At 52.5% G+C, this 20,269-nt stretch overlaps 9 protein-coding genes; 4 read left to right on the top strand and 5 right to left on the bottom strand.

Moving 5' to 3' along the window:
- Nucleotides 1–158: 158 nt before the first annotated feature.
- On the top strand, nucleotides 159–734 carry RCC_03211 (uncharacterized protein; the record flags this gene model as incomplete). The annotated part of the gene is made up of 1 exon (XM_023768502.1): nucleotides 159–734. One exon carries the CDS (start codon nucleotides 159–161, stop codon nucleotides 732–734), a length of 576 nt encoding a protein of 191 aa, XP_023624270.1.
- Nucleotides 735–942: 208 nt separating this feature from the next.
- RCC_03210 (uncharacterized protein) lies at nucleotides 943–1,356 on the top strand (the record flags this gene model as incomplete). XM_023768501.1 has 2 exons in its annotated part: nucleotides 943–1,222; nucleotides 1,277–1,356. 2 exons carry the CDS (start codon nucleotides 943–945, stop codon nucleotides 1,354–1,356), a joined length of 360 nt encoding a protein of 119 aa, XP_023624269.1.
- A 956-nt stretch (nucleotides 1,357–2,312) lies between these two features.
- Nucleotides 2,313–2,894, bottom strand: RCC_03209 (probable protein MSF1; the record flags this gene model as incomplete). The annotated part of the gene is made up of 1 exon (XM_023768500.1): nucleotides 2,313–2,894. One exon carries the CDS (start codon nucleotides 2,892–2,894, stop codon nucleotides 2,313–2,315), a length of 582 nt encoding a protein of 193 aa, XP_023624268.1.
- Nucleotides 2,895–4,478: 1,584 nt separating this feature from the next.
- Nucleotides 4,479–4,826, bottom strand: RCC_03208 (uncharacterized protein; the record flags this gene model as incomplete). The annotated part of the gene is made up of 1 exon (XM_023768499.1): nucleotides 4,479–4,826. One exon carries the CDS (start codon nucleotides 4,824–4,826, stop codon nucleotides 4,479–4,481), a length of 348 nt encoding a protein of 115 aa, XP_023624267.1.
- A 1,816-nt stretch (nucleotides 4,827–6,642) lies between these two features.
- On the bottom strand, nucleotides 6,643–8,040 carry RCC_03207 (probable glutathione reductase; the record flags this gene model as incomplete). The annotated part of the gene is made up of 1 exon (XM_023768498.1): nucleotides 6,643–8,040. One exon carries the CDS (start codon nucleotides 8,038–8,040, stop codon nucleotides 6,643–6,645), a length of 1,398 nt encoding a protein of 465 aa, XP_023624266.1.
- A 1,100-nt stretch (nucleotides 8,041–9,140) lies between these two features.
- Nucleotides 9,141–11,479, bottom strand: RCC_03206 (uncharacterized protein; the record flags this gene model as incomplete). XM_023768497.1 has 2 exons in its annotated part: nucleotides 9,141–11,303; nucleotides 11,351–11,479. 2 exons carry the CDS (start codon nucleotides 11,477–11,479, stop codon nucleotides 9,141–9,143), a joined length of 2,292 nt encoding a protein of 763 aa, XP_023624265.1.
- Nucleotides 11,480–14,260: 2,781 nt separating this feature from the next.
- RCC_03205 (uncharacterized protein) lies at nucleotides 14,261–15,571 on the bottom strand (the record flags this gene model as incomplete). The annotated part of the gene is made up of 1 exon (XM_023768496.1): nucleotides 14,261–15,571. The coding sequence occupies one exon, from the start codon at nucleotides 15,569–15,571 to the stop codon at nucleotides 14,261–14,263; it is 1,311 nt and encodes a 436-aa protein (XP_023624264.1).
- A 725-nt stretch (nucleotides 15,572–16,296) lies between these two features.
- RCC_03204 (uncharacterized protein) lies at nucleotides 16,297–17,329 on the top strand (the record flags this gene model as incomplete). XM_023768495.1 has 3 exons in its annotated part: nucleotides 16,297–16,504; nucleotides 16,625–17,134; nucleotides 17,208–17,329. 3 exons carry the CDS (start codon nucleotides 16,297–16,299, stop codon nucleotides 17,327–17,329), a joined length of 840 nt encoding a protein of 279 aa, XP_023624263.1.
- An 872-nt stretch (nucleotides 17,330–18,201) lies between these two features.
- Nucleotides 18,202–20,151, top strand: RCC_03203 (related to Pheromone-processing carboxypeptidase kex1; the record flags this gene model as incomplete). XM_023768494.1 has 2 exons in its annotated part: nucleotides 18,202–18,741; nucleotides 18,799–20,151. The coding sequence occupies 2 exons, from the start codon at nucleotides 18,202–18,204 to the stop codon at nucleotides 20,149–20,151; spliced, it is 1,893 nt and encodes a 630-aa protein (XP_023624262.1).
- Between the last annotated feature and the right edge of the window lie 118 nt (nucleotides 20,152–20,269).

Raw genomic sequence — 20,269 nt, 5'->3', positions numbered from 1 at the left:
CATTCCCTCCTGCACGATCTTGTCTTGGTCGTACCCTTCCATTACTTGACTCGAGCATTGCATCAAATGCCTGGTCCGAGCTCAAGACATAATCCACCCCACCTGCACCTATCCATTCCGCAATCGATACCTCACTTCTCCACCTCATCACACCGACCATGTCCACTTCTATCGATCTCTTCCCCGAGATCCTCAACCTCGAAGATCAATTCTTCCAAGAAGGCTACGTCCTCGGCGTCGCCGACGGTCAGAAATCCGGCCGCATCGAAGGTCGCATTTTCGGACTCGAGAAAGGTTTCTCCAAAGCTATTGAGATGGGGAGATTGAATGGCAAAGCTTGTGTCTGGGAGGCTCGGACGAACTGTGTTTCGGATGAGGGGAGTGAGGGTGTAATGCTTACGCCGCTGAATGGGAATGAGAGGTTGAAGAAACATATTCAGAGACTGGTGACGCTGAGTGATCCGGAGGGATTGTCATTGGAGAATGGAGAGGAGGAGGTCAGTGAGTTTGATGATCGGTTGAAGGACGCGAAGGCCAAGGCTGTGATTGTTGAGAGGATCGTCGGGGAGGGGGAGGGTTTTGGGGAGGGGGAGGGTGTTGCTGCTGCTGCTTCTTCGACCCAACAACGGAAGGTTCCTGTGAGGGTGAGGAGGGGTGAGAAGGTTGGCGTTGCGGGAAAGAGTACGGGTGAGATGGAGGACTTTGTCGGGATGAAGGGCCTGCGTGGGAGTTGAAGGGACTTACGAGCTGGATTCGATTGATGATGCTTCTCTCCAAGGGCTCGAGAGGGCAATATGTTCATGGGCTCTTTTTCCATGGGAGGTACTCGCGAACGGAAGGGTGAGTGAGACCCATTTGTCAGGCAATGGATTCAACCGAATTCAAAATATTCTGGCAAGGAGCTGGAAGACCATCAGGAACCCACGAGACCTATACGTCGAGATGGAACGGCTCCCTCGTTACTGCGAAACACTCGAGCCAGAGACCTTCTATGGTGCTCAAATGCCGGATAGAGGCGACTCGACGACCGGCGCAAAACTAGATGCGCATCCCGGCGAGAGAGAATGTTATCTAGTAGTGCTATCCTCACCGGACGTTCTGGGCTCCATTTCGATCGACATTGTAATCAGATGTGATTTCGACAATGTACACTGCGCGCTGGGCTATTCGGTCGAGTGGATTCAAGGCCACCCACAAGCTTATTGCGCAGCGAGGCGCAAATGTTGGTTCTGAACGATGCATGTTCGTACCAAATCACGCGCTGACGACGTCCAAGGTATCTGTCCATCTCTGATATCTTACAATTGGACGCGAACGAGACACGCTGGGGAACAAGACTTTGGCTTTGCTATCTGAATACCAGAACAGACTCATCAGCTTGATCATACAGCTTTCGCCAAGACCATTTGGCATTGCGATTTTGACAGTGCTACACAACATTTCCGGTCTCTAAATTCTTTGACCCTTACACATTCTCTACAAACCCGTGCTGAATCTTTTGCTCCATCAATGACACAGCTGCACAGTATACTCGAAAAAAAAGCCGCCTACTTTCGGCGCTGACTATATGACTTCAAGTGTGGACGCGCTACAGAAAGAGCTAAATGCCCTACCCCAAGACCTGTGATATCCTCTTTTAATGCAAAAGGCATCCTCCTAACGAGTGAATCTCCGGTCAAACAAGTTGCCAGGTCGGCTGCCTGTTCCAAGCGCACGATGTTCCAGTACAGTCTCATTCCGGTGCATTATGATACCCGACCCAATATTGAATGCCGTCTGTTGCTAAGGGACGAACCGAACGATTGACGCAAAGTCCCAGCTAGGCAGTTTCACACAACTGGTTGTACGATGACCCGTTCGTAGTCATATGCTTTCGCTTCGTATTCATAGGTCGTTTACCGGGGAGCGCGCTCGCAGGGGTCGGAGTAGCATCGACTTTTTCATGATGCCCTGTGTTGAAAAAAGACCTGCAGACCTGATAACCTGATAGTTCGTCTGATTCATTTCATGTTGGATCCATATTGGTCGTTTTTTCAATCGTTCGCGCGTGAGTGCTAGAAACATGTTCGAATATGCTGTTTATATCGTCTGTTGTATGAATCTATCAAGCAAAGGTTGAGAAAGGTAAGCCTCTCCCTCCCTGGGTATCTTTCGTATTTCAAATCCACTCGTCTCATCTTTACTTTTTTGGTCACACGCGTTGAATGCGGTGTAAACACACAAAAACTCCACCGCCATGTAAATCCCAAGCGCCTGAAAAGACCCCCACTCGCTCTGAACGCACACGGAAACATGCAGCTGTATCAATACCTTCAACTGCTCGCGCTCGCCCTCTTCTCCCTCTCCTCCCTAAAGACCTCTCGCGAGATCCTCAACACCCTCTCGAACCCATCCCTCCCCTTGGCGGCATTCTGCCTGAAACGCTCCACACTAAACTCCTCCACAGCATTCTTAATCCTCTGCCACCCACCACAGAGCGCAATGATCTTCGCCCTTTGTTCAAAGATGGTCGTTCCGATTTTCCCGCCCTTGCCAAGCACTCCATCCCTGTACACGACGGTTTCCTGCACAGATAAGATATCACTCCAAGTCATATTCTGACTGCACATCGTGACCTTCCTCTCCTTTGGATCCACATAGGAGACCTCGTACACCATACTCGTGTCCTCTTTACGGCCAAGCGCGGTCTTGAGCCATGATGGTGCTGATTGTCGGCAGGTGATGAGCCGCTCGGTGCGGAGGATGTTGGTTTGTGGGTCCAGAGAGCGAGAGAGGGTATCGACGGCGATTACGTGTGTTGATTGGTCATTCCATGGGCAATACTTGCGCCAATTTGCGGTCGAGACCTCGTCCCAGGAATACTGGAATTCGTGTTGAGTATTGAAGAGGCGCATGGTGAGTTGATGTGAGGTGATTGATTTTGCGGGCGCGCTGGCTGGAGAAAAGCGATATTAATGATAAGTGTCGCCGGCGTCACTTGTAGGTTGTCGGAGGTGGATGTTGTTGAGGTGATGTGATGAGAGGTGCGGGAATAATATCTCGAGAGGAGGCAACACAAAGCTTGGGTTCAGAAGCCAGACGCGCTTGGCTTCTCTGCTTTTCTCCGCTTTTGCCCGGTCTAGCAGGGTTCTGGGCAAAGCAGTTGCCGATCGACCGACGRTGCTTTCATTCACTCACTCGCATGTGTGACTCGACTTGATGATGAAGAAGGAACGGAACGAAATAATGCATGGGTGACGAGATTAATCTCATCGTATATCATGTGACATCACATTCATGTGACTCTGACTTCACCTTGAGCACGGTCGCAGTGTAGCCGTCTCTCATTGTCATTCGGCATAGCTCCCGACCGCGTTCTCTCATACTTCTCGACCTTGAGGGGCTTTGTTGGGAAGTCGACATCGCTATAAATACCTCACAGACGATAGGTAGGTACTGAAGTCTTTCTCGCCTCCATGCCGACGGAACAACGGCGAAGTGATCCGGAAACATGGAAACAACACCAGCAACGTACCACAATCTCAAAATCTCAACCAAGAGCTGGAAACCCAACGTCTCCATCAGTGATCACCGACCCTGGTAAGCACCACTTTATTAATAACGGAACGGTTTTGCATACCAATATTGTCAAATATAGATAATATCCACTCCAGCCACCCGAATTTCGCTTCGTGATGTTCTTCCTTCCAACTAAAAGTTTACATCACGCCAATGCCCAAGGAGCAACCCGTAGAATCCTACACGGACTTGATGCACATGGCCCGAGAAGGCCTACTACACTCCAAGTGGGCCGAGTTCGTAGTCTATTGACAGATGGGGGAAATGCTCTGATCCGTGGACCCGAGATGATTGAGCACGCACCTAGCACCACAAGCCAGACTTCCCCTAGGAGCACGATGAACCAAAACCTTTGGAAATCGAGAAGGAACGGGCTTTGAGATGGAATAATCAAGATTTGCAATCAACAAGACAGAATACATTGAATTCAAAGGTGACAGCGTGAGCCAAGTCGGGGTATTTCTAATAGTACAACAAAAAAAGCTCTTCTCCATATTATTAATCAAATTATCTTCCTCCCTCCCGCTTTGAGTGACAGTCCCCGTGAAGAGATGTACAAAGCATCCATTATGGTGGGCGCCTGTTTTGTCGTGAGACGGCGCCTTCACCAGTGCAATACAGCCCGCTGCACTGCTGTCATCTTCGCCGGGCTTGCGCCGATAGTAATATTTCCGAGCTCTCGGAGGTTGGTTTGCAAGCGGTGTAGATACGCTTGCTCGAACGAGAGGCTGGCGTGAAATGGATCCCGGGGTGGGTGCGGTGGTTGATAATATATCCATTTTGAGATGTCCTGGCGCATCTTGGTGAGACTTGATGTTGTTTTTGTCAACCACTGTTGTGTTGGGGTAATTTGGTTTCGTGTGATGTCGCCCACTGGTGGTGGTGTGGGGTTGTGTGCGACACGGCCAGGCTGCGAATCATCACGCAGCTTGCATCGCTGGAAGGACTTGCGTGGGAAGTGTTTCCGAGTCCCGTCTGGGCTGGTCGAGCTGAAGGAGTTGATTGAGCTTGTGGATGGCTTTGGCTCGAGTCTCGGCGTCCCCAGACATGTTGAAGATACCGTCGTTGGAGCAAGAGTTCAGGTTCTTGGGCCAGGACCGACGTTGTTTGACCACCTGACCAGCTTCAATGACATATGTCGGTGGCATGGGAAAGCCCATGAGAGTTTCTGGAGTTGGGACCATTGTTGATGATGGGATAGACTTTGAAAGGCAAGAGAAGCATGGTGCTTGGGGGAAGGTCAGACGTGGGCAGAGGTGGTCGGCCATTTTGTTTCGTGTAGATGTTGTTGTTATCTTCCGGTGAAACAAGATGATGATGCTTGTAGGCAACGTTGAAAGTGGGTCGTGCGGTGAAAAGAAACCTCTGATGAAGCAAGGACGACCCGAAGCAAGGACAAGCCGAAGCATATGAAGTAAAGGGCAACAGGCCAGATGAACCCGTCAAGAGAGATGCGGTTGCTGCCCTACCTCTCACAGGGAGTAGCCCGGCCAGGCCTCCAGCCACGACCGGACAACTGCGTGAGCCAAACGGCAGATGTTTTCCAGGTACGCGACCGTTGCACCTGCCAGTGGGATAGGTAAAACAGGAAGGAAACCGAGCCAGTGGTTCAAAATAACATGGGCGGCCCGTGGCTTTCTGTCAGGACGCGATGTGATTGGTTCGTGGAGCCATCTCGAGGCCGCCCCCAAACAGGGATCTTTGCTAGATAGACCCGGATTCAGACTTTGCGCTCGGCTGATGCGGTGACTCCGAGCAGCTGAGCAACGCGTGAGCGTGAGAATCRTCAGCAATTCGTCTGACGATGACAGCATGACAGACCGGGTTCCGCACTCGGAGTCACAACCTGGTGTGATCGCAATGATCGTCCAGATCGTAGAACATTTCTTCATTATTATTAGCGAACATCCCATCAGCTCCCAAGCTGAAAGCCGGGGTCTCGACCCTCGAGGGGTCTGTCGTGCCATGTGAATCCACTGGTTTGCCATGCGGGTTAATGTAGGTCCATGTATCAACCGTCTGTAGACCCAATGGCAGTCACTTGCAAATCCTCCGACAGGACGGCTTCCGCGATCAAGGGGATTCACACAGGTCCTCCAAATTTGTCTCTCAGTCATCAAACCTCCACGAGGCAGAAGGATCCCCGAATGCAGGGTGATGATACCGAGCCAGTGTTGCGGAATGGTGATCGTCACGGAAGTCCCAATGATTGCGAGCGTTGCACACATCCAGCCAGCTGCAGCATGATTTGCTGATTCGGGGCAATGCGACCATTTATCGCAAGCGGACAAGGGTGTATCATGCGTCTGCTCGAATGAGGAAATGGATGAGTTGCAGTGCCAGCATGGTGGAGTCACCATTGGCGTTTTGGTGGAGCTTGCGTGGAGCTTGCGTGATCTCCGCAAGCCAAAATAACACTGGACCTGGTGAAATTTAATGATTGGCTGGAAAAGGCCACCCGGGCGGCACCGGTACCTTAGGGCTGAGACGTTGGTCGGGCGGGATCACGCTCTCGAGGCTGGGAGACCTCCGCTTCACCAGAAGCTCAAATTCCGTTGGAACGGGCTTTTACGGTAGTGATGGGAGCATGGGAATCGTCGCTGGGGACGCACCGCCCTGCATTTCCGATCTCGACCTCGACCTGCGTCCGTTCACCCAAGACATGATCATCACCCTGCATGTACTGTACGTGTACGGTAGACAGAACTCTCTCCACCCTCGTCCTGCTCGACGGCACTTCACGTTCTGGGCCATCGCGGCACGCATGGTGATCGGAATGCTTGACGATGGATCCTGTCCAGGGGCACTGTACATATGTACGCCCCTGAGCCTCACGCGAGTTTCMATTCAAACGGGTTTTTGGTAGAGAACAGCTGTTGAGCAGCCAACAAACGTCTCCTGAGGCCTGGCGCAAGTATGGTCTGGACAACGATGGCGATGAACAAACGGCCAGCCATATCTACTCTTGCATCCATCTTCATCACGTGGAGTAACCGATGCCACCGAAGATCTATATCGTAACTACCCGAATCTACCTCCTGAGGTGGTGTAGGTATAATCATCCAGCAACGTTGTAGTTGTGACCTATTTTAGCGTAACAAGTTCTTCCGCAGATGTCGGGTGGATGGCGACACAGCGGTCAAAATCAGCCTTTGTAGCCCCCATCCGCACAGCGACTCCGAATCCCTGAAGCATCTCCCCGGATCCAAGCCCGAGGATGTGCAGACCTACAACCTTCTCCTCTTTGCCCTGACACACGAGCTTGTATGCCGTGGGTCCCTTGTCTTCCGGCTCCATCATAGAGTACCACATCGCAGTGAAGTTTGTCGTGTAGACTTTGATGTTGTCATCGCCAAACTTTGCTCGTGCCTCTGGCTCCGTCATTCCGATGGATCCGACTTCAGGATGGGAGAAGACGACCGAGGGAATGTTCTCGTAGTCCAGTTTTGCGTCGGATTTTCCACCGAAAATTCGATCCGACAGCTTTCGGCCTGCAGCGATGGCTACCGGGGTCAGCTCGAAGCCCTTGTCGCAGACATCTCCGAGAGCGAAGATATTGTCCACGTTGGTGTTCTGATAGTCGTCGACGGCGATGTGGCCCTTGTCATTCAGCTTGACGCCGGTCGCGTTCAGGTTGAGCTTCTCGAGTTCAGGGGATCGTCCAATGGCCCAAAGGACAGTGTCCACATCGATTGAGCCTTYGCCGTTCGCATCCTTGTAGTGTAGCTTTTTCTGGCCGTTTCCGATGTCTTCGACCTTGGACTGAGAGGACTGCTTGTGGATGTGGATGCCTTGACGCTCATACTCCTGGACGATCTTTTCTTGGATGAGTGGGTCAAAGGTACGCAGGAACGAGTCGTGGCGGATGAACAGGTGCGTTTCTGTTCCCAAGTGGTGGAACATGCCCGCCAGCTCGACTGCGATGTAGCCCGCACCGATGACAGCCACCTTCTTGGGCTGCTGGTCCAGCTCGAAGAATCCGTCTGATGTAATGCCCAGCTCGGCGCCGGGCACATCCGGAACGTTGGGCTTGCCTCCCACAGCGATCAACACATTCTTCGCCTTGACCTCCACCTCGCTGTTGTCATCCAGCACGACCTTGACCGTGTGCTTGTCCTTGAAGCTTGCGGTTCCGTGCAAGTACTCCACCTTGTCGTTTTGGAGGTTCTTTTCGTAGATGCCATTTAGCCGCTTRACGTACGCGGCTCGCTTGTCCGTGAATGATTTCCAGTCGAATGGGGCCGTCTGCTGGACGGAAAAGCCGTAGGCCTTGGCCTCCTTGATGGTTTCGGCGATGGTGGCGGCATTCCAGGTGACCTTTTTCGGCACACAGCCAACATTGACACATGTGCCACCCAGTCTTTTGTTTTCCACCGCGATGACCTTGGCGCCGTGCATGCCCGAGGCACGACGACCAGAGGCAAGTCCACCGCTTCCGCCACCAATGACCAGGTAGTCACACTCCTTGGAAATGGGCGCCATGGTGGAAGTGGTCGAGGAGAATTGTCGAGCAAACGAGGCGAGGCGCTGGGAGCTTGCCGTCTTGTAGAAACGGAGGGGGATTTGTTGAGACAGCTTGACGGATGCTCGCTTGGGAGTGGTCTGGTCGTGGAGAAGGCGTGCGAGGGCGAGGGAACGGGAGAGATGACGTGGTGTCGTCGATGATGTGCATGCAAAAACGTCGAGCTGCGGACTAAGGAAGTGTGTAAGGTACAGCAGGTCTAGCTTGTAAGCTTGCAGGCGAGTCGCCGCGGGGCTGGCTGACGTGAGGGGTGTCGTGCTTTACGTGCACCTTACGAACTGCAATTGAGCAGTACCAGGAGCAGGTGAGATCAATGATCTGCGATCTGGTAAGGTAGATAGCAATCGAGTAGTCTCGATAATCTTTCAACCGTTTACAAATCACCAAACTTAAGCGGACCGCTCTCCGTGGATGTGGACGTCATCTAGATTCTATAGAATTCAGCTGAAGCTTTTACGCCTCTATAATATTAAGCGGAAGATCTATAATCAAATGTTTCCTAACATACAGTTTAGAGAACAGACCACGCACGATGACCTCCTACGAGCATGGAGTCGAAAATCGAAAGTCACCTGGTATGGATCCATGCAACATGCAGGTGTCTGCCTAATGTCTGCCTAAGGGTTAGTTAGGGTTGGGGTTAGGCTTTGCGAGCAGCAAGGTTGAAGTACAGCCTTTGTTCGACATTCAACTCACTCGGCTCGTTACTCTCTTTATGTCATTTGAGCCAGCGCAAGTCTTTGGCGTGGTCGCGGCGTCGTTTCACTCAGCGTACCCTGCTGTGGGTCACGGATACTCGAAGTTTTTTGGCAGATGCAACATCTTCTACTCAATATCGTCCAAGTAAAGCAAATTTCTTTCATCCTCTGATTAATATAACGAACCAGACCACGCTTTTCCATTCCAATCCAGTAAAAGAGATCGTTCAGTTCCCACCCTTGCTATGCAGCTTGATCATATATGTCGTGTCTTCATCACATCTAAGCCACCCTGGCAGCCCATGGAACAATGCCTTCGTCGAGCGAGCCGGCGCTCTGAATCCTTTGCTCTCGCAATCGTATTACTCCCAACGCCATGAACCGCCTCCACCCATCATATCATCCCCTAGCTGCATACGTCCCTCGGCATGGCCACCGTGCGCGCCAGCGCTGGGATGAGTCGTTGAGAAATTCGGGTCACTTTGAAGATGACTGATACCATGCCACTGTTGCTGTCCATCAAGCTGCGTTGCCATATCCATCATGTCCAAATCCTGCGAATGAGTATGTGCCATGGGCATSATCTGGGTGGGAAAAGGTGTCCAGAAATGTGCATGAGTAGGGTCTAAAGGGGCTGTAGGGTCGTCGTAATACACAGGCTCCACTGGATGCACAGAGGTCGGTTGTTCAACTTTCGATTGTGACGGAGGTGGTGAAAAGGGGGAGTTCTTCTGCTGGTGACTTGAGCGGCTTTGACTGCTATTCGAAGACTTCTTGCCCTCGCTGCTCTGTTTCCGCCAGATAGTGGCAGCGAAGAATGATGCTTGAGGGGGAGAATGACGATTTCCACCTCGCCCTGCCATGCGGTAGTTAGCGATGACAGCTGCGTCCTCCGGAAGCGGAATATTCCATTTGCTAGAGAGCGAACGAATGATGTCAATGGCACGCGCAGCAAGGCCGTGGTTCACCGACATGGCTTCAAAGTCCCGCATCCCTTGGCACAGATTGTTGGCTGCCGTCTCTGATGGAAGATTCAGGAGGTGAATGGTGCTGGCCGATAGGAGCAGAGCTATGGCTGGTTGTGTGACACGTCGCAGGCCGTACATGGCTCGAAAGGCACCCATTAGTGCGGAAATCTCATTGGCGCAGAACGTACACGTGTCGTGTGGGTACAGATTTGCGGTTCGTAGATCCAACTTGATGTAGGGACGGAAAAGGTGCAAAACGCATGTATGGTAGTACATGTGCAAAACAATCACATGCGGTAGCGTCGTGTTCTCCAAGTGAAATACCTCAGGAAGATTCCTGTACCACGCCCGATACTGCTCATACATGGCTGCTAATTTCCGACTTGTGAGGGTATCTGTTGGGGCGTAAAACGTGTTGACCATGTCGCTCGCCAGCTCCGATAGCTTAGAAAGCTGTTCCTTGAATAGATGTACCCGGGAGGGCTGCTCCGCACTGGCGCTCGTGGAGAGATTCGCATCGACGTAGGGCCTCCAGGTCTCGGACTCCGACCGTGTCCTGATTGAATGTATTTCGACATCCGCTGCCGCTCTTGGGAGCTGTGAGAGACGGCCAAGATTGACGGCGCAAGTGGTCTCCAGGTTGAACACTGCCCAAAAAGTAATCCTCCGCGCTTCGATCTCAGTGTCTGACAATCCTTGTCGCAGACTGGACAGGTGTAAACCCAGCTCGAGCGCCATCCGAACGCAGCGACCGACCAGCTGGTATGCTCGGCTGTCTCGACCAGCAGAGCCTTCGCGCATTCCCATGATACCAAGTGCCTGGATAGTGGTAAGACTGGGTTGATCCGCTTGCTCTAATAGTCGTTCCGCTTCGGTAAAATACTGATCGCCCGCTGTGGCTGGATCGGAGGGGTCAGTCCTCGCCGCCGGTCTATCCGAATAGTGACAAGCCAGCGCGAGAATGGCATTCACAAGAAGCGATGAGCAATAGTCGGTCTTGCCTCGCGCCATGTCACTGGTGAACAAGTTCCAGCAGACGAATCCATGATAGGGGAGCACCCAACATGAGTAGAGGCTTAGTAGGTGATCAATGAGTTCAGGGTCCTCTGGCCTTTTGAACCATCCCACCTGTTGCTCGGCCGGGGCAGATGTGGCGGCTGAGCGGAATGAGTTTTCAGATTCACCCGAGCCTGTCCGTATCAGGCTCGAGGGATGAAAAGGCGAGTTCTCAAAAGTTGCGCTCGACGGAGTAGCAATCTCCTGCGCAAAATCCGCTTCGAGTGTTTGTAGTGCGAAACTGTTAGGCAGATGAACAGTGTTTCGCAACGATTCCGCGAGAGCATCTGGATCTGCATCGCCCCGTAGACTGTGAAGCAGAGATACTGCCTCTGTCTCTGGTAGATTTCGTAGCGAGGCGATAATGACGTCCAGGCTGTCATTTTTGTGTGGGTCACGCTTCAGCGCGCCTTTCCTGCGGTGATCCGAGTCGGCATCGTAGAAGCACTCGGTTCGATATACGGCAATGCATGTTGAACAGGACGGAAGGTTCCCATCGCACTGGAGAATGGTTAGTCAAATACCGGACATTCCATCTGCGTACTCACCTTGCTTTTTCTCTTTCGACATGGTATACACGCCGACGAGACGGCCTTTCGCTTTCCGCCTTTCGGGTCGCCAACGCCGTCGTCCGTCAGGGCAGGTTCATGTTTCGGACGGATTTGTCGTGGAGGCATTGCAACAGTGCCTGTTGATAGCAACAATAGACATTCGTGGGCGAGCTCTGTGCGAGTGAATGTAACGAGGAGAGAACTCCGCTGTTGGGATGATGGAAGCTTTCAGTGCCTTGAGAAACGTCCTCGGGATTCCGTCTGCGCAACTCTGCCGCCACAGCGCCATGGTGTTGCTTCTATGTATTGCAGCCGCCACTGTGATGACCGGACTGGAGGCTAACCATCTGCGGGCCAAGCCTCGACAATGCACTTTGATCTACGCTTGCACAGCCTAGCGCACCCGGGGAATGGGTCATGATACCGTCGGCATCCAGTCACAGCCCTGCAGTTCTTGGGCGGGGTCCCACGCAGATAGGGCTCGACTAAGTCCGCGTGAAGAGGACGGACGGGCAGCAACTCCGAGACCCTGACAGAGCTTCATCGCGCCGGCTACGACGGCACAGAGCCTTGGGTATCTGATTTGAACACATATGATTGGCAATATGCTTGACTTGGCAGGCCGAGCATCCAGCTTCCAACGGGATGCATAATCTTTCCCGAGCATACGAGCCTCGCAGTCCGCTTTGACGTGGGCATGGCAAGCACAAAAGTTCTTCAGGACATTCCAGGGGCCATACTCGGTCGCATAGTAAGCCGAATTTTCGCAGATGTGCCCACATCATAACATCATCGTTTTAGAATAATGGCAAAGCTTAATCAGACATCTACTGCTGTGCTGCACTTACCCGGCTACTCACACCCTTGAAGGCACGCGTAAGTCTGCTTGGCGTAAAGTCGAGGACTCGGCGCCACATCTAGGCTTGGTGTTGTTTTTGTGTACAATGTGTGATGGCAGATTTGATTGATTTCATGGCAATTCACTCTTAGTCGTCGCGACCAGGTAAGCACATGTTCAGCTTCCACAGCTGTCTGTACCTCTAGCGGGCAGCACCGCATCGAATCTGCGTTGGCTATCCTTGAGCAGAGGAAAAGCATGGGTGGATACCGCAGCCCTTTAGAGCATGGCATCTATTGGTACAGCAGGATGAGATCGTAACATCCCTTGGGCAGCCTTAGTACATTGGCATTAGCAAGGATTGGAACTAGCTGCACCGGTCGTCTTTTTTGAGTTGTCGTGTCACCGGCAGCTTCCACGCCAATCGCCAAGTTTGTTCCTGACGCCAATTTTATCAAAACGTGTCGTTGCCTCGGCTTGTACGTACTACAGCGAGGCGAGTGCCTCTGGTGGACCATTTAGAAAACTCAGTGGACGATGTTGGCCGTGTGATCCGTAGAGCTGGACTACTTTACTGTACACTACTGTGCCTTGTATCCGTGCGCAGGATCAGGCACAAAAAGGTACCCGCCAGCTTGTGGTTGTTTCCCCGACTTTGCCGGGTGGCTGAACTTAGTCTCAGTAACTGGATTTGTTATCCGACGCCATGAATGATGCATTCAGCATGACACTCCGAGAAAGCGTTCGGCCACAGAATGAGTCCGTCGGAAGGGAGCGAGGCGAGGCGGAGATCTGACTGCAGTTCATGAAGATGCTCCCAACAGGTTCTCTCCCACATCTACCTTACCTACCTCATGTCACTCGCATGTTAGGGTCGCCTGCTATGACGTAGAAGCAGTGGTAAAAATAAAGTTCACAGCCATGATTTGTGCCGAGAGCCGTCTGCGCCATGGAAGCATCTGGAACAACTTTATTAGTCTCCAGTGTACTTCTCTAATCTTCCATACAAATCATCATCTCGAAATGGCAACGTATCAGCGAGTGGCTTGTACCCACGAGTCCTTGAAGATACCTTCCAGGGGTACCAGCGGCACGGTACAGCATGCTCGGACTCCAATACGAGGCATGTGACAGCGGGAGATCCCTCCGCGTGGTCTGCATTGGCATTGACTCGATTCGTCATATACGAACACTCGTTTGATGATGTATCAAATAATCATGGCAAGCCTCTGGTTCGTKCCACTCCACACTGCAGATTTACTTATGCTGCGCGGCCGGTCAATCTCACGACCAGTGGCCTTCCACAGTCCGGTACTTCCGAAAATTTGGTTGAACAGCCACAACAGTGCCACGAACGCTCGGAGGGACTCCCTGTAACCAATTAACCACGTTTCAGTGAAGCCTCATGCATCCGATCACATGCCACTCACATGGAGATCTACTGCCGTGTATACTTGCCGCGACTGTTGACAAGTTCCAACATCGTATTAGCCTTGTGCGACCGCGGTCAATGAGACCGAGTTGGCTAGAATGTACAGAGGGACGGCGGACGCGGCTGTTATAAAATCTGCCGGCGCCAATGCTCCAGGGTGCCATTGAGGTGTCTTCTCTTATTACTGCCTCGAAAACTGCTCGACGACGGTATCGGTGGCATGTGGTTTGCACACCTGATGCCGAATTTCATAGCTGGAACAGGAGTCTGGGTGATGTGCACGAAGCATTGAAGGGTAAGTCCCAATTGCCTGAGAAGGTATAAGACAGCGTTGAGAAGGAAAAGTTCCTGAGATCATCAAATCAAATCAAACCGAGACCAAGGATGATGTGAAGGTAGATACACACAATCTTTTTTACAATCAAGAGGCATTCGCTAGACATCAAGTGCAAGAGTTCCCAACAAAACAACAGCACAAAATATCCTTCAGCATACAAGCGCCTTCATGCGCAAAAACAGAGCGGTCTGGGGTATCAGCTAGGTCCTACATACACAAAAACAAGGCACAACCAATTATTCCATGCGAAAGTCTCCCAAATTCCAGCATCTCCAACAACTTGCCAGCCTATACATTTCATCAAGCACTCTCGACCAATCCACTCTTGAAGCCGCTCGGCACACCCTGTCCCTGTGCATTCACCAACGCTCGGTAACGCTCTTGGCTCTCTGCCAGCTCAAGCTTGAGCGCCTGGAAGGCTTCGAAGTGACTCGAGCTCTTCGCGATGCCTTCGTTGTGTTTACGCTGAAGTGTTTCCTTAGCGGCCTTGGCAGCGATCAAGTCTCTCTGCGAATTGGCGAGTTGGGATTCGAGATTGTTGATGTTGGCCTTGGCGGCAGCGAGATCATCGTAGACTGTCTTTGATCCGTCTTGCATGCTCTTCCTAATTGATTCGGAATCTTGAAGTCGGCTCTTGAGGGAAGAGAGTTCCTCGTCCAAGGTTCGACGTTCCTGCTCGCTAGTGGCGAGGGAAGAGCGAGCGGTTGCGAGGTCGTCATACACAGTCTGAGAGCCCGAGTGCAGACGCTTAAGCTCGCGGCTAGTGTCGGCAAGTTCAGTCTCAACCGAAGAGAGCTGCGTGCGGAGAGCTGTGCGATCTTGCTGCGAGGTCTCCAAAACAGTCTGTGCGGCAGCGAGCTCGGACTTTAGAGTGGCAGTGTGCTGTTGCAGCTCGGTATCATGTTTGGCATGGATGCCTTTGAGCTCAGCCTCCAAGCTCTCGTTACGCTCCCGAAGAGTGACCAATTGCTGCTCCAACTGCGCGATCTCACGCTGAGATCTTTCTCTGAGCTCTTCGATTTCAGACTTGAATCGTCGCTCAAGGTCTTCAGCGCCTACTCGGGCTCTACGCTCGCTCTCTGCGGCTTCCACCCTGGCCTTTTCCTCGGCCTCAGCCAGGTCTGCCTTCGCCTTCTTCAACTCGGTTCCCAGCGATTGAGTACCCTCCTCGAGCTGTGCGCGCAGCTGCTCGGCCTCGGCCTGGGCGTCGTGTGTCTTTTGCTTCAACTCCTGGAGCTCTGCGGCTCCGCTCCTCTCCAGGCCACGGTTGGTCTCCTCCAGCTGGTCCACACGCTTCCTTGCCCGATTCCGCTCCTGCGTCAAGCTCTCGGCGACACGCAATTGTCCTTGCAATTCTCGACTTAGTTCAGCTTGTAGCTTGACAACGGTATCGGCATGATCCGATTGCAGCGTGGAGTTCTTCTCTTCCAGCTCCTGCACCTGGCGACGGAGCTGTTCTACACTGTGGGCCGTTGTGTTGACTTCCTTTTTCTTGCCAACGAGTTCGTCTTCAATGGCCGTCTTGAGCTCGGCCGCGAGCTTGTACTTTGTGTCTAGCGAAGCGACCTGCTCCCGCAGAGCGGCCTTCTCCTTTGAGGAGCTGTTGCCCATGGCTGCTGGCTGCCGGAGGCAATACAACAGTGAAGCGCTTGAATGACCACCAAAGAAAGATATGCCTGATAATGATACAACAAAGCAATGAAGGGCTCCAGGCAACGCGCAGCGTCAGCCTTCGTTTACAAGCAAAGCAAATCAATGAAACGAGTCGAACGGTGATTAATCGTACAGGGATAGCAAATGCACCCTTACAAGTACACCACCGCCGTCACGAGCTTACTGTATTGGTGTAGACTTTGCACGTTCGAGTCAGCCCATCTCCAATCGCGACGCGGCGATATGCCGAAATGAGTGAACTGCAAAAGAAAGGGGCCTTGAGCCTGAGTTTGACGGGTCGGAACCGTGCCGTGAGGTCGCTTAGTCACAGGATACCAATTCTCTACTTACCTTCACTCTGAATGTGCCTGCCTCGAGGGCACATGCCCTACGACATTTACATCCGGCCTCAGTATCGCAAATGGAATTACAACTTCTCCATTGATGAAAGCGAAGTCATGACAACACCGTCGACGTGATCGGTCATGGCGATAGAAATGCAGCTGTTGAACGTAGATCACCCTAGTTCCTCGATACGAGAGCTGGCCAAGGCGCGACAAGTCCCGCAGTATCGTCGGCACAGCAATCGACATCGACTTTGCGGGACCTACTGGCTCTTAGCAACGTAGTGCTCATCAGCTTCTCTCAAACGCTCACATTGTCTGTGCGAGACCGATTTCAAGATGGCGGAAGGCAGTTCCTCGTTCACAGTTCCAGCTCGACTGATCAAGGCGCCTATGCACTTGAGTGCCAGCGCGCAAGCACGCCTCTCGCCGCAACCGCAGTTTGAATATCCCCCGGTGGAAGACAAAGCAGCATGGCGGGATCTTATCGAGCAAGTGGACCGTAACATGGCACTCGGTTTCGAGAGCATGGCAGGGCATTTTGAAGGTGAAACGCTTGTACGCGATGTCAGCGGCGTGCGGGTTTATGAAGCAATTCCCGTTGGACTACCAGCAGAAGACCGCAGCATTATTCTGGAYTTTCACCCGGGCGGCCTCATTCTGTTAGGCGGCGAGGCGTGCAAAACAATCGCAGGATTGACAGCGGCCATGTTGCAGAAACGAGTCTGGTCAATCGACTACCGAATGCCACCGGAGAGTCCGTACCCAGCCGGACTTGATGATGGCTTGGCTGTCTACCGCGCGCTACTCCAGGAGCATTCCCCAGATGAGATCATCGTCAATGGTCTGTCTGCAGGTGGTAACCTAGCTGCTGCATTGCTACTGCGTGCCCGAGAAGCAGGCCTGCCAATGCCGGCGGGACTCGTCCTCGGCACACCTGAGGTAGATCTGACGGAATCCGGTGATAGTTTCCAAACAAACATCGGCGTCGATGCCGTACTGCGGAGCTTGATGCCCGTCAATATCATGTATGCCAACGGGACTGATCTTCGAGACCCCCATCTCTCTCCACTGTTTGGCGATCTCAAAGGCTTTCCGCCGACAATCTTATACACGGGCACGCGAGATCTGTATTTGTCAAACACGGTTCGCATGCACAGGGCTTTGAGAACTGCCGGTAAGTGGTTCGATYGTGCAACATTGGTCTCACTGCGGGTCACTATGCTAATGTTGTATTTGCTTGCTTCTAGGTGTCACGGCCGAGTTGCATGTCATGGAGGCGGCCGGACATTCAGGGTTTCCTGGAGCCCCAGAAGGCGACGCCATATATCAGGAGGTACGGAACTTCGTAGCAAGCGTCTTGAAAGGTTGAGTCCAGCTCGGGGGAAGTAGAGCGCTCTCGATCATACGCCATTGGCACATGCCAAGCAAAGGCTTGCGCGTGCCCTTGTCTCGAAGGCTCATTAGGCAGCGGCAGAGCAACTTTGCCGTTTGAAGTACGTACCAAGACATTGAACTTCTTACCAACCCGCGAGGCAGATCAGTACTGTCAATCCTAGACCACTGTGCTGTCCTGAGAATGACGAGGGCGATGGACAAAGGAAGCACCGAATACATCCACCAAACCGAGCTAGCGTGTTTCTCTTTCACATTCTCATGGTCCGCACTTGCGTATTCTTCTGAATCGGGTGCTCAATAAGCGGTGCTGTCGAGAAACGAGGAGGCGTGTTAACGAGCTTTCTTCTCGCGTGTGTTGGTGGTAAATATGTAGTTGATTAGATGCACTAAAAGATCTTCTACTCTCTGCAACGATCATAGCACGAACAAGAGGAGATAAAACGTTCAACTCTCCGCAACGACACTTATTTTTGTGCTTTTAGCTACCTGTTGGCGAGCGTTGTCGTCAATTCACTAAAGGAGAGCCGGCAACCTTCAATTTCACAGGGCCTTGACCCAGTAGGACTTTTTAGTGGAGTCCGAAATAAGGTATGAGGTAACTTTTAGTTCTAGTGGACCAGACTTTTGGGCTTCGCGTCCAAGTGCAGCGTGGCAGGAGAACGTTCCCTCCTCATCAAGTAAGACGACGACAACAACAACAACCACAACAACGCCATCTTCGAGACCGAATTCTCGTCGTCGGATCACGAATCGACCATCGAACAAGGAGTGGGAATGATAGATTTCATCGAGACCACGATAGTAGGAGCCACGTAAACCACGGGCCAAGCAGGCCATCGAGCCAACATGCTTTCCCATCTTCGACAGTCGCCATCGCCATCGCCATCGATCCTCGCCCTCAGCCTCACCTTCCTGTCATCATGGCTCCCCATGGTTTCCGCTGCATCATCGAAGAGTGCGGCTGACTACTACATCCACGACCTCCCCGGTGCACCCGCTGAGCCGCGTCTGGACATGTACTCGGGTCACATCGAGGTCGACGCCGAGCATCAGGGAAATCYCTTCTTTTGGCTCGTCAAGAACAGACATATTGCAAATCGCCAGCGGACAKTGCTCTGGTTCAATGGGGGACCGGGCTGCAGCAGTATGGACGGCGCGCTCATGGAGGTGGGGCCCTATCGCGTGCAGAAAGACGGAAAATTGAAGCTGCAGGATGGGTCGTGGGACGAATTCGCAAATGTAGTCTTCGTGGATCAGCCAGTCGGGACGGGCTTCAGTTATGCGGACACCAATTCTTATCCGCATGAGATGGATACGGTGGCGGCGACAATGGTCAACTTTTTGACAAGGTTCTACGAGATCTTCCCCGAATTGGAGCATGACGATGTGAGTAGCCCTCGTTGAGAGAATGTCGCATGAAAGCGCTGACGTGGGATGCTATAGATCTTTATTGCAGGCGAGTCATATGCTGGACAATGGATTCCATATGTCGCAGATGCCATGATCAAACGCAACGCAAAGAACCCGAGCCGCCCATGGAACGTTTCTGGCCTCCTGATCGGCAATGGATGGATATCTGGAATCGATCAATACACCTCATACATCCCTTTTGCCTACGAGACAGGCGTCATGAAGCAAGGAAGTGATGTGGCCGCAATTGTGGCGAAGCAAGAGCAAAAGTGTCTCAATGAGCTGTCTAAACCTGAAGCAAACGACCGCGTCGACATCCCCGACTGCGAGGCCGTCATGCAGGAAATCCTACGCCTCAATAAAGGCCCCAGCAAGAATGATGAGTGTATAAACATGTACGATGTTCGATTAAGCGACGCCTACCCGAGTTGCGGCATGAACTGGCCTCCAGATCTCGACTTTGTGAAGCCATACCTCCGCCGCGACGACGTACGGGCCGCTTTGCACGTCAACGCCGACAAAAAAACCGGCTGGGTAGAGTGCAATAATCAAGTTGGCAGTGCATTCACTGCGCGCAATAGTATTCCCAGTGTCCATTTGCTGCCCGACTTACTCGCAAAAATGCCGATACTCCTCTTCTCTGGCGACAAGGACTTGATCTGCAACCATATTGGAACGGAGAACCTGATCAACCGCATCGAATTTAACGGCGGGAAAGGAATGGAGATTTCCACGGGGATGACTGCGCCAAAACAGGATTGGACCTTCGAGGGCGAGGCCGCGGGTCAGTATCAGACCGCGCGAAATCTCACCTACCTGAAATTTTACAACAGCAGCCATATGGTACCTTTCGACTACCCACGAAGGAGCAGAGACATGCTGGACCGTTTCATGGGCGTGGACATTGGAAGCATTGGCGGCAACCCTCAAGACAGTCGAATTRATGGCGAGAAAGGAATCGAGACGAGCGTCGGAGGGCACCCAAATTCCACAGCCGCACAGGAGAAGGATGCGGAAGCCGTGCAGGCTGCAGCCTGGGCTGCATACCGGAGGAGCGGAGAGGTAGCTCTTGTCTTTGTCATTATCGCGGCTGTGGTGTGGGGCATCGTGATAATCAGGCAGAGGAGTCGAAGGAAGGATTATAAGAGTGTATTGGCAATGGAGCCTTATGAGGATGGACGAGGGTTGGGATTGAATGGTGCGAACAGAAAGGTGGAGAGGGATGTAGAGGCTGCGAGAGATTTCGATGAGGCGGAGCTGGACGACCTTGAGCCAGGGAGTGGGAAACGAAGGGAGGGCGGACTGGAAAGCGAGCCATTCCAACTTGATGATGACGACGAGGATGATAACTATCATCCTCGAGTAAATAGCCATGGGCGAGGGTAGGAAAATCTCGATGCTGCATATCATCTGCCGTTGATGTCGTTCCACATATCTGCCTGTCATCATTCGCTTCCACGAGTGTCTGTCGATTGATACATTCTTGATCGATCCCTGCTACGTG

Source organism: Ramularia collo-cygni (assembly GCF_900074925.1).
Source record: "Ramularia collo-cygni strain URUG2 genome assembly, contig: RCC_scaffold04, whole genome shotgun sequence".
NCBI lineage: Eukaryota > Fungi > Ascomycota > Dothideomycetes > Mycosphaerellales > Mycosphaerellaceae > Ramularia > Ramularia collo-cygni.
This window is presented reverse-complemented; position numbering and strand designations above follow the sequence as displayed.